The sequence below is a fragment of the Gadus morhua genome, chromosome 4 (genome assembly GCF_902167405.1).
Source record: "Gadus morhua chromosome 4, gadMor3.0, whole genome shotgun sequence".
Classification (NCBI taxonomy): Eukaryota; Metazoa; Chordata; class Actinopteri; order Gadiformes; family Gadidae; genus Gadus; species Gadus morhua.
The window spans coordinates 32,805,207-32,818,443 of NC_044051.1; the positions used below are offsets into that span (position 1 = coordinate 32,805,207).

Below are 13,237 nucleotides of genomic sequence, written 5' to 3' on the forward strand. Positions count from 1 at the left end.
AAACCGACTGTGCATCGTTGGTCATTGGGCGTTGTTCTGCCAAATTAAAATGTAGCATATTGCTTACATTATCCACTTGTGTTGATGCTAAACATTACTTTTATTGCAGTAGAAATCTGCAACATATATAGGCAAGGCAAGCCAAGGCAACTTTATTTATATAGCACTTTTCATACACAAGGCAGAATCAAAGTGCTTCACATATAAACATTGTCATACAATAAAATAAAATAATAGATAAGTAAAAGAAAACATATGCAAAGAAATGGGTAAAATAGAAAGTGCAATGTATTTAAGATCAGATCAACAGTCTCTTTGGTAACCGCGTCGGGACTCCAACCCGACCTAAAGGAACTTGGTACTTTCTCTGGGACTCCAACCCGGATTCTAGTAACCCTTATCCTTTCTCTCTGGTATCAGATCATGTATCTTTCTGATAAAAATAGAAAATTTAATTGAAAGTTAAAAGTTTTAGTAAGTAAAATTGAAAGTGCAATGTATTTAAGATCAGATCAACGGTCTCTCTGGATGACATGCAATTCCTATTCAAGGACTCTAACCCAGATTCTAGGACTCTAACCCAGACCAAAGGCCTTATTCTGGAATTCCACCCACACACAAACTCAGGACTCTAACCCTTATACAAATAAAAACTCAGGACTCTAACCCTTATACGAATACAAACTCAGGACTCTAACCCTTATACGAATACAAACTCAGGACTCTAACCCTTATACACCTCTTCTCAAAAGAGTTAAAAAGTAGAAAATAAAGGGAAAGTTAAAAAGGCATTTTAGTAAAATAAAGGCAAAGTATTTAAGATTTAGCAGAAAGCTAAAATAAACATAAAAGTCTTCAATCTTGTTTTAAAGGTGCTCAGAGTTGGGGCAAGTCTTTAATCCTCAGGGAGTTTATTCCAGCTATTTGTTGCATAGTAACTAAATCCTGCTTTCCCATGTTTCGTGTTTACTCTTGGGATAATTAACAGATTGGTCTCAGAAGATCTTAGTGTTCTAGAAGGCTTATGTAGTGGAAGCATTTCAGTTAAATATTTTGGGCCTAAACCATGTAGGGATTTATAGGTAAGCAACATGATTTTAAAATCAATTCTCTGACCTACAGGAAGCCAATGTAACGATTTAAGAATTGGTGTAATGTGTTCAAAGTTTTTGGTCTTTGTTAAAAATCTAGCAGCAGCATTCTGAACAAGCTGAAGCTTCCTTAGAGTTTCTTTTGGGAGACCTGTAAAGAGACCATTGCAGTAATCAAGCTTACTAGTGATAAAGGCATGTACAAGTTTTTGTAAGTCTTCGGTGGACATGAGCCCTCTAAGTCTTGCTACATTTTTAAGGTGATAATATGCAGATTTTGTAACTGATTTGATGTGACTTTCGAAATGTAAATCAGAATCCACAATAACCCCTAGATTTCTGGCTTTGATTGAGGTTTTCAGGGACAGCGAGTGAAGGTGTTGGGTTACTTTAAGCCTTTCCATTTTAGCACCAAATACAATTATCTCTGTTTTATCCTCATTTAGCTGAAGAAAATTTCGGCACATCCAGTCTTTCACTTGCTCAATGCACTGGCAAAACAGATCTACGGGCCGATAGTCATTTGGTGATAGCGATTCATAGATTTGCGTGTCATCAGCATAGCAATGATGGTCAATATTGTTATTTTGCATGATTTGCCCTAGTGGGAGCATGTAGATGTTGAAGGGTAGATTTGATATTGGTCTGTAGTTGTTAATAATAGAGGTATCTAGGCTCCGCTTTTTTAAAAGGGGTTTAATAACTGCAGTTTTCAGGGCTTTTGGGAAGTTGCCTGACTGGAGAGAGTTGTTAACTATCTGCAATATGTCTATTGCTAGGCAGTCAAAAACATTCTTAAAGAGGTTGGTAGGTAAAGAATCAAGGCAACAGGTGGATGGCTTTAGTTGTGTCACAGTTTCCACAAGAGTTTTAGGGTCTATAACATTAAAGCATGCCATCCCTGCCACGTTACTTTTGCCTGAACAGGGTGGTAGTCCAACATTTTTGTTTGAAGTGGAGATATTGATGGCGCGTCTGATGCCTTCAATTTTATCAGTATAAAAAGCTGCAAACTCATTGCATTTCTGCGTGGAATGGAGATCAGGTGGAATTTGTGTTGGGGGGTTGGTCAGTCTGTCAACAGTTGCAAATAGGGTTTTGGCATTATTAGCATTGGTTTTAATGATATTGGAGAAAAATGTTTCTCTAGCACTTTTTAAATCTAAATTGTAGGCACGGAGGCTCTCTTTGTAGATATCATGGTGAATATGAAGTTTTGTTTTACGCCAGATGCGTTCAACCTACCTGCATTCTTTTGTCTGTGCTGTTACAGTAGCAGCTTTTCTCCAGGGTGCCTTTTGCTTTCCAGAAATCGTTTTAACCATATAAGGTGCAATGGCATCCATGACTTTCAAAATTTTCAAATTAAAGTATTCTACAAGATCATCAGCAGAACATGGGTTGAGAGGTGGTAGTAAGGAGATGGCCTTTTTAAAAAGTACATAAGATTCTTCTTTGATATACCGTTTTTTGACAGTATTTGATTTTGTCTGTATGTCGGGAATAAAAGATATATTAAAGAAAACACAAAAGTGGTCAGACAAGGAAGGATCAGTCACAAAAAGATCAGAAACATTGAGGCCCTTTGTGATAACCAGGTCTAGAGTGTGCCCCTTACAATGAGTAGTCTCTTACACATGTTGAGACAGTTCAAATGTGTCCAAAATGGTAAAAAGTTTTTTTGCACACTTGTCATTCAAATCATCAGTATGAAAATTGAAGTCACCAGATATAACTAGACAGTCAAAGTCTGTGGAGATGCTAGACAATAATTATGTGAAGTCATCGAAAACATTTGCAGAGTATGTGGGTGGCCTGTAAATAATTAATAGGAGAACTCTGGGGGAGCATTTCAATACAGCACAAAGGTATTCAAATTATGGAAAATCACCAAATAACATCTGTTTCCCCTGAAAAACATTTTTAAATATAACAGCAACCCCTCCACCTCTTTTTCCAGATCTAAATGCATCAAAAAAGTTATAGTTGGGAGGAGCTTTCTCTATCAGAACGGTTGCACTGTTATTTTGTTCCAGCCATGTTTCAGTTAAAAACATAAAATCCAGTTTAGAGGTGGTAATAAAATCATTAACTAAAAATGATTTGTTATTAAGAGACCTAACATTAAGTAGACCCATCCTGATGGTGTTGTTGATAGGTTTTAAGGTTGTTTTTGGTTTGGAGGCAATATGTATGAGATTTGTGAGGTTAGCAGTGTGTCTGTTTCCCTTTGTTTACTCTCTTAGTGGTTACAGCAGGAATGCAAAAGTTGCCATGTTTTGACGTAGGCAACCTTGGGTTCAGCAGATTATGCGAAACGTCCTTTATACTTTGTCTACGGCTGAACCCTTTTTTGTCTCAGTAATACTCAGGACTACTATCAGTACAGGGGGGGGGGGGGGGGGCTGGGGCTCCCTCCTCTTGGGTGTTATCAGCCTGTGGCCATGACGTGGCGATTGACACAGATGCAAGTTTGATGCCAACATATTCCAGTTTCTTAAATTCAGCTGGATAACCGAAAAGGGAGGAGACAGTGGAGCTGGAGTTTTTGTTGTGGCTATGGGAGAGATGAGGCTGGAGGTCATCGTCGATGGGGGAGTGCAGAGGAGGGGGGTGGCCGTTCCTCGCCAAGCCAGCATCAGCGATGGGGGAAGGCACGGTGTCCATGGTGTCGGGCAGGCTGTTGTCTCTCTTCAAGGTCTTTGGTCTGTCTGCTATCTGTGTGGCAGATAGTGGCAGAGTAGATGTGTCGGGGAGGCTGTAGTCTCGCTTCTTCTCAACCCTTTGCTCTGACTGTGGCCTGTGCGTCAGACCATGGAGATTTGTGGGAAAGCGAGAAGAGAAGATTGTCCCTTAACAGTTTTGAGCCTAACCTGTTTGGGTGTAGGCCATCTGCTCTGAAAAGATATTTGCGCCCCCAGAACAAGTTGAAATTGTCAATAAAGCCCCTTCCTCTTTCATTGCAGACTCTGGAAAGCCATGTATTCAGTGCAAGTAGAAGACTGAATCTGTTTATATATATAGTATATCATAATGATATTATGTTTGTTTGGAAACAGAGTAACAAAGCAGAGTATGGTGGGAAAGATGATGGCCAATTGGGAGCCATGCTGACAGTTTCCAACTCACACTGTTACATGAACAGGCTATCAAGATGTTCTGAAAGAAAAAGAGTGCAACAGCTAGCGTAGCATGGCCACAATCCACCAGGTTTGTTAAACATGAACATTGCTAAAGTCACATTTGGCATTTGAGTTGCATTGAGTTCCAGGTTTCAGAATCATCACTGGGTTGTTGGAGAATGGAGTGCCCTCCATTCAATTGTTAGGGAACTCCATTCTCACTCCAAAAAATCTTAAGACACTTGCGGACCAAAACAGCTAGATTTATCTTCATCTATCCTTAAGTGTGTGCAGGGGCGGTTCCTTTGAGGAGGCAATGGAGGCAATGCCTCCTCGTGGTTTTCGAAAAAACAAAAAGATTTACGTGATAATGAAATTATTATTAAAACTTATTTATTTTTCAAAATTATCTATGTGCAGTGTGTGTTTATTAATGAATAATTACATGAAATTGTTGAATTTTTTTTCCAAGTGCCTTTGCAAGGCAGGAGGTTGGTCGACGTTACTCTGAGTATGTTTTGTCCGGGGGTAGCCACTGGAGGGAGTCAAAGAGGCCAAAACTCACTTTTACCGCCTTTGAGAAAAAATAACCAATCACAATTCTGTTTCACTGTTGGAGGCAAATCATCCATACCATGTTAAACATAGGTAGGGCGGCCAGCAGCATCTACTCCTTGCAACCAATAACAAATCAGCTATTTATTTTCATAGCGTTCTAAGCAAATGAGCCTCAGTGGCCGCCTTGTGCGGCAACTGACTAGAAGGCTCCTTTGCAGTACATTCAAGCGCCTCCACACGACACGTCACGCGAGTATGTTTTTTTAAAAGTTGTGTAGGCCTACGCTTCAGAAAATACATGCATGTGCGGGTGCACTGCGCATTCATGTTGCCTCCCTGGTGAGCTCGGACAGAAACCCTACTGGGTGTGTGATCTCTTGTTTAAAAATGTAAGAAGTTGTATAGAATGCCAGCCACAAGACACTTCATAGCTTTTCACATCAATAGAGTTCAAGGCCCCGTCCAAACGGGCGAAAACAATTAATTTTCCTTTGATGCTGTTTAGGAATATCTCCGTAAAGACAGCAACCCAACAAGGGACATTATCTGCTGCAGAATCGTCACAAGCATGTAGTCCACCATCTTTGTTGTTGTCTTTCTGAGACGCTGCGGGCTAACCAATCACTAAGGCTAGAGGGTCGAGGGGTGGGGTGATGATGTCATAGTTTGCGTTTCAGGTGTGTCCACACGAATCCTAACACGAAACCGCATAGGTCCGGTTTTATTTTAAACCACCCTGGGACATGGTTTCAGAAAAGTGTGTTTTCCGGTACAGGATCCTTCTGGAAGGTCGGCCGAAACACACAAGACCAGGGCCGACGGACTGCGGGGGAAAGTGAGGCAGTCCTGGGGGGGCCCAAGGCAGGGGGGGGCCCATGGCAATAAAAAAATAAATAATAATAATTAAAAAAAATATATATATATATATTTTTAAATTATCCACCAGCCCATAGGGGGGGGGGGGCATCAGTACCTCTTGTATACAGGGCCCAGGATTTGGACAAGACTAATGCTGTTTCACCAAGAAACGGCTTTGTGTGGACGGGGCCCAAATGTGATGAGTTCAGACTGTGACCGTCCCTTTTTGTTATTGAAAAGACCCTGTAGTGAATTGTCTGAAGCTATTATCTTGCCCAAAAAAAGTGTTTTATAAACATCCCACATTAATGATTAATTAATTTAGTGATGCTAATGACGCTATTGAATATTTAAAGGTGTTTACTAAATGCCTTTATAGTCAAATAGCTGGGAGGGATTGGATGTCTTGCTCAAAGTTACCTAAATGTACTCTTACAGGGCTAAGAGTAGAAATCCCTCACCACGCCGGTGTCTCTTGGTTCCCCAGAATTGGCACCTCCTCCTACCTCCATCACGATTCAGGCGATGGGGAGGAACCTCACACTAGTGGGGAAGCGGCTGTGCTGGTCAGACGCCCTGTTCTACTGCAGGGACTATCACTGGGACCTGCTGAGCATCAGGGGCCCAGAGGACCAGGAGATGGTTGATGAGCTGGTGGCTAGCGCCCCCTTCCCGCTAACTAGACCCCTCTGGGTGGGCCTTCGCAGGTACTAACCAGGCCTTTGTGTCTATTAGACAACAAGTCTTTACCTATGACCATCTGTCCGTCACTTTGACGTAGAAATACCATGGAAAAAATTGACATATTTGGTTGCGTTATTCTACCTTCCACTAATTCTTTCAACTCTTTTAATGTCTGTAGGTCGATTCGAGGAAGCTCCTGGTTTTGGATGTCCGGTGACCCAATGGACTTCTCCCAGTGGGACTCAGCCTCACAGCATTCCAGCCCCTGTGCTGGCGTGTCCAGTGGGGACAATCCACATGGAGGCAACGCTCTTGCGAAGAACATCTTAACTTCATCTGTTTTACAGGTTGGTGTCCAACCTATAGAACCATTACCAGGTCCTTATCAAGTCAAATTGCCTAACCTTCTGCAAATATGCAGGCATGCACCAATTTTCATGACCTACACACAAAGGAGCCTCGGATAAGAACTTAATGAAGAATTTCCTCTTAAGCTTTTTTGCATGTGTGACATAATTCACAAATAGTTTGAAACAGTATGAGGGCCAAGCTTCCTTTTTGGGAAAAGTCTGAGAAGTATGAATATAGAGTGAAATGGGCTGGACGTCTTCTGTTTCCAGAAATGACAATGTAATCAGGGCCATTCAGGGACTGTGTCATGGTAGATGATTTATACGAGCCATTCAGGGACTGCGTCGTAGTTGATGACGTAGAATACAGGCCGCCGCTAACAAAACAGTAGTGGCGTCTCCCGAAGCAACGAGTGGTAACGTTATCATTAGTAGAGACGCTGCCATAAGTGCAGTTATTTCAGGAATAGATTCAAATAACAACTACAACAAGAGCATGCACTTAAGGAGTTTCTCAGCGGAAAAAATGTTTTTGTATAAATATATTATCAGGATGTTATCAAGGCTTCTCCTGTGCCACGTTCATTGACCTTCATGTATCTCTGTTTCCGCAGGTCCCACAGAAGTAGTGAAAAGGTACTTCTATAGTTCCACAAGAGAGAAACCAACTTGTCAAAACTAGGCTGGTGTCACTGGGAATGCATCTAATGATTCACAAGTCCTAAATCGTGAAGTTTCTGAATGCAATGGCTCAGAGCTTGTCTCTGGTTGCTAGCTAGTTCTGCATTTTGTCCTTATGGGCATAGTTCTCAAACTCACGAAAGATGTCTATCCTTGGTATTAGTGCTGTAATAGCTTGAACATGTAAAAAAGTTAGGTAAATAATCCATGAACATCATTATAAGCAGGGTTAGTTGTGACATTGCATTAGTCTTTTGATTCAAATTGTGGAGATTGTGAGTTCAAGATGGTCAAAAGACTAAATAAAATACCAGTCGGCTTTTTTCTCTGTCTTTGGTATTTTTGTGTCAGCATCTCGTTCTTTGACTCATTGCCTCTGTCGCTGCTCATTCATTCTGATGTTATGCCTATGACTCCGCCTCTCATCTGTACATCCGGGCTTTCCCTTTTCCCCTGCTCCCCTGTTCCTCATTGTGTTGTTACAACCCAGCCTGTTAGCAGGTAGGCTTAGTCATTCTGCCTATCTTGCACAGCGGTTACAGACGTTCAGACGTTCGTCTCTTCAGCCATCAATCTCGTGACATTGTTTATTGAATAACTGCGCACAACATGCTGCTCTCAGTGAGAGTCAGGTACGGAGAGATTGAGAGGATGTGAGACTCAGCAAAGTGCGAAGTGTGTTCACTGTCATTGTTGTTAGAACTCTGACTGGCGGCAGACTTTATTATGGTCCATGCAGCGGACGCTTGGTTGTGACGTGTTACTTATGACGTGATGACTTATGTACAAGAGCCGTGGCCTGTACCGTGGCCAGGCCACAGTTGGGACGGCCAACGGCCATGGCCAGAAGGCCTAGTGTGAGTGCAGGCCAGAGAACAATGGGGCCATTAGAGCACGGTTAGGTGTGAAAACACCCCCACCTTCTCGAGCTCAGCTCTCAGAGGGAGACAGACAGCAGGGTTACCATTAAATACCATCTCATTCCTTGTCGAATGTAAAACTCCAGTAGCCATTCTCAGGGGTCAATATGATCACACATTTTCTGTTGATGGACTCTGGCCACTCCTAAATCCCATGCAGTATTGTCTTTAACCTGGACCTCAAAGTAAAATCTCCCTGAGGAGAAGCTCTGCCTCGTGAGTACATATCTTTTTTGTGTAAATCTCTTAGGGTTGTCTGGGATTTTCTTCTGTACACCTTTATAATGTACTTGTTTCCCATCCACAGACAGGATGAGGTTGGGATGAGCTGTATCAGGATCCAGAGTCACATCTACTTCATACTGCTGGACCCTCTTCAGTTCAGTAGCAAAACACAGCTTCTTCATCTCCATTTTCAGTGTCTCCTCCAGCTGATCCAGGGATCTCCTCAACGTCCCTACGTAAGACGGAGGACGGACCTCCACCGTCGCCCAGTCCCTGGTGTGTGGAGGATCCTTCAGGGATCTGAAGGCCTGGAGGAAGTGGAGGTGGTCTTTAGTGTGTGAGAGTGGCTTCACCTCTGAGCTTCTATTGGTCAGATCTTCTATTTCCTGCTCCAGCTCTTTGATGAGGTCTTCAGCTTTCTTCTCTGTGGATTTTAGGGTGCACTCACACTAGGCCATCTGGCCGTGACCGTGGCCGTTTTCACACCTAACCGTGCTCAAATCTGCCAGTGTGAGTGTGGCCAGTCTGGCCAGGCCAGGCCAATTTGGCCACTTGGGAGAGGTGTGCTGCTACGGTACGGGCCGCTACGGTACAGATGCTAATGAGCCGGCACGCGCACACGCACGGCTAGGCAACCTGAGCTGGATGGCGTATAGTCCATGCGACGACCACGGACATAATAAAGGCGACGAGCCTTCTTTCCCATTAAAGGGTAAACATATATCCAAATAAGCAACAGACTCAGCAAAGTGCGAACTGTGTTCTCTGTCATTGTTGTTAGAACTCTGACTGGCGGCAGACTTTATTATGGTCCATGCAGCGGACGCTTGGTGATGACGTGTTACTTACGACGTGATGACTTATGTACAAGAGCCTACCGTGGCCAGGCCACAGTTGCGACGGCCAACGGCCATGGCCAGAAGGCCTAGTGTGAGTGCAGGCCAGAGAACAATGGGGCCATTAGAGCACGGTTAGGTGTGAAAACGGCCAACTGCCACGGCCAGATGGCCTAGTGTGAGTGCACCCTTAGTCTCTCTTTAACCGTTTGGTTGAAATCACCCAGGCACTTTTCAATGCAGCATATCAGAGTAGTAAGGATCTGAACACCATCGGCTATTTCACTGTCTGCGTCTTCCTTGCTACATTCTACTGTGGCTTCCATCTTCTTAATCTTTTGTTTTCTCTCCTGGATCATCTGTGGAACTTCAGCCTCTATCTTCCCCAGCTAGGCCATCTTCACTTCATATTCCTCCTTTAGAGGTACAACAGGATGGGGCCTGTGGTCACCATCTGTGCAGAACTGACACACACACCTGTTCAGTCTTGCAGAAGAGCTCCAGTAGTTGATTGTGTTTCTTACACATCCTGTCTTCCAGGCGGTCCATAGGCTCGACCAGCCGATGTCTCTTCAGGCCTGCTACTCTCCGATTTGGCTCCAGGTGGGTTTGGCAGTAAGAGGTCAAACACACTAGGCAGGACTTCACAGCCCTTAGCTGGGTCCCACTTCAGACGTCAAAGGGAACTTCTGCTGGTTCAACACAAGGCTGCTCTTTTTCTCGTACGGCAAACCGATCAACCATCTCTGATAAGAGGATATTCACCCGTAAATCGGATCTTGTGTTTAAAAGCTTGTTGCAAACAGGACATTTGTAGTTGACTTGTTCATCCTAGAACTTAGTAATAGAGGTTCTGCAGAAGTTGTGTCCACATGGTGTGGTAACTGGGCTGCTGATGAACACATCCAGACAGATGGATCATGAACAGTTCTCTCTCACACTGACGACAAGGTTTATGCATTGAGCAATACCATTATTTTTAACCCTCTATGCAGTTCGGTTAGATTTTCTTCCAGACTGTGGAACCATTGGCGATCATGTCTGTATGCTCGGCACTGAATATTGTGAATTTGTGTATTTTTTTACTCTGTGTTTGGTTATTTGTTTATTTTGTTTGTGTTGATATGGATCCTCCTGGGTCTGAAATAAAGAATTATATATTCTCACGAGGCAGTGGCGGCTCGTCCATAGAGGGCGTTGGGGCGCCGCCGTCCTGCTTGCCTGTTTTTATCTTTTATTTAATATAATAATAATTTAATCTTAGAAAAATAATCAGTGTTAATTACATGCTAATAATGATTTTACTTTAGAATGTGTTTAGAACTCTCCGGAATGATATTTGCGTTCCGCTTCACGTTCAACGTTTATCGTTGGGTGTAGTAGCCAATAGGCTGTCTTCCCGGGGCTCCAGTTCACTCAGCCCAACCGTACTGGAATTCAAGGCACTAGTTGAGCCCCGGTTGCTATGCAAAAAAGTACATATGCGTCTTACGTAACTGAGCAAAGAGAGACAAGGAACATCTTCGATCAAGTCACATACTACTTTCCAGATCGCGACTGTACCGTGCAATTCCGTTGTGTCTTTGAAAGAAGTTCCTTTCAGTTGGCGATCAAATTCAGACAAATTGGCATTAAAAAAATCAGGACCTCCAAGACCAAATGTAATAATTAAACAGGTCTCTACAAAGGGGATGATGTCATACACCCGAGGAAACCCTAACCCTAACCATAACAAATTCCCCCTGTCTTTATGTTGTTGCCGGACATATTTTCTCCTGTTTAGCTATTTTACATCATACAAAATTTGATTCGTGTAAATAATTATTTGTGGATGCACCACTTTTTCTGTTGATCCATTTTTTTATTAAAACTACCAACCATCGCGACCCAATTCTAATAGGCCTTATCAATAAAATCGTGAGAAGAACAAAGTTGTGCATAAATGAACATTCCTGAGCGTTTTTACTGCCAAATCCGCATCCCCTTATGTATGAACTTAAACCAGCTATTTCAAAGAGACAAATCAGAACTTAGTTTTATTCACTTGTTATTGAAAACATAATGCACATATTAAATACTTAATAAATGAGACCAAATTAATGCATTTAGGCGGAGTTAACATCTCCTTGTTTTGGCTATCTCATTGTTTTTATTTCCTCTCATCAGACAAACAAACACAATGTATGTTAGCCTTTCAACTAGATTCAATGTTATAAGTGCAATTATCAGAACAAAACAAACATTCAATACAAACAGTACTATCAAAAACATTTGTGTTGTTGATTTTTTTTTAGAATGCTAATGTATACAATTATTAGCAATAATTAGCATTATTTTTATTTTTTATACAATTATTTGGCGAACCAATTCAAAACTCCCGCAACCCCCATTTGGGTCGCGACCCAGTCTTTGGGAAAAACTGATCTAGTGGACACAAGAAGGATCTCTGTATGAGTTAATCAGCTAACAACAAATTGATACTGCATAGAAGGCCAACAGAACAATTTCCCCAGCAGAGTAGAGCCAGCTAGCCATTCCGTCCGAGTGTAGTTCTCCTTCTTGAAGTTTCGTGAGCTACCTGCTTTTTTGGTCTGGATCATGTTCAGTTTCGGTGTTGGTCTTCCATTCTCTTTTATGTTCAGCTGATGTTCAAACTCGAAAATGTGTGTTCTTGTAGATATTTAATTATATTCTCCTCCATGTTGATATCGTTGTTAGTTGTGAGTATTAGCTGTAGCTTTGTTAGCCGCAGCAAGGCGGCAACTGACTAGAAGGCTAATTTGCTTAGAACGTTAATAAAAAAAAAAGCAGATTTGTGATTGGTTGCAAGAAGTAGATGCGGCTGAACTCCCTTTATGTTTAACATGGTATGGATGATTTACCTTGCAACAATGAAACTGAATTATGATTGGTTATTTTTTATGCTCACAGGAGGCATAAGTGAGTTTTGGCCACTTTGCCTCCCTTCAGTGGCTAGCCCCGGACATAACATACTCAGCGTCCTGCCTTTTTTTTTTAAAATCCTGTGGAGGCATTGCCTCCTCTAAGGAAACACCCCTGAGGGAGAGAAAGACTGAGGGGGTGAGAGAGGGAAGGTGGGAGAAGGAGAGGGAGGGGGTGGGTGAGGGAAGTTCGGAGATAGACTGGGAGGGGGTGAGAGGGGAAGATGAAGCGAGAGAGAGGGAGAAAGAGGGAGGGTGAGGTGAGGAGAGAAAAGAGAAATGGAGAGTGAGAGGAGGGAGAGAATGAGGGAAGGAGGGAGAGAGTGAGGGAAGGAGGGAGAGAGTGAGGGAGAGTAAGGAGAATGTAGCTTTTCCACAGAAAATGACCCCATTTTACTTTCTGCAATTCTTTATTGAAATAAAAAGTGTACAAACATTTGATTATGTTATCATTCACAATGATCTACTTGCCCCAAACTAATTATTAATAGCGTTGCATAAAAACATTCAGTCAATCAGACATTGATCAATATAGTATATGTAATCTAATCATGTATCATGGGCAATAATTTATAGTAGTTAGGGTTATTTCCCCTAATGTATTTCTCCTAAAAGACAACAGTACAACATCAAAGCGGGTTCTCTCAGATCTCACATCGTAGAGATTCTAATTAAAATAAAATAAATAAAATAATAATAAAAAGTGTACAAACATTTGATTATGTTATCATTCATAATGTTCTACTTGCCCCAAACATTTTAAATTGTTAATAGTGTTGCATTTAAAGTTTAAAACATTGAGTCAATCAGACATTGATCTATATATTATATTGATTGATTGATTGATTGATTGATTATGTTTATTTTCGTGTCATGCCACACAAGTGACCCATCCCACACAGGATTACAAGACACAATATAACTACACAAAGAGTGTAGTAGCTACACAATCACACTTTTGTACCGGATA

At 42.0% G+C, this 13,237-nt stretch overlaps 1 protein-coding gene across 1 annotated transcript; it reads left to right on the forward strand.

Moving 5' to 3' along the window:
• Positions 1–1,037: 1,037 nt before the first annotated feature.
• On the forward strand, positions 1,038–7,672 carry LOC115542393 (snaclec echicetin subunit beta-like). The gene is made up of 4 exons (XM_030354659.1): positions 1,038–1,082; positions 6,117–6,336; positions 6,492–6,660; positions 7,278–7,672. The coding sequence occupies exons 2-4, from the start codon at positions 6,155–6,157 to the stop codon at positions 7,290–7,292; spliced, it is 366 nt and encodes a 121-aa protein (XP_030210519.1). The 5' UTR covers positions 1,038–1,082; positions 6,117–6,154; the 3' UTR covers positions 7,293–7,672.
• The last annotated feature ends 5,565 nt before the right edge of the window (positions 7,673–13,237 follow it).

Coding starts and splice junctions, on each gene's coding strand:
- LOC115542393 (XM_030354659.1), top strand. CDS start 6,155: ATGGGGAGGAACCTCACACTAGTGGGGAAGCGGCTGTGCTGGTCAGAC. Junction 6,337..6,491: donor CTCTGGGTGGGCCTTCGCAG/GTACTAACCAGG, acceptor TAATGTCTGTAG/GTCGATTCGAGGAAGCTCCT.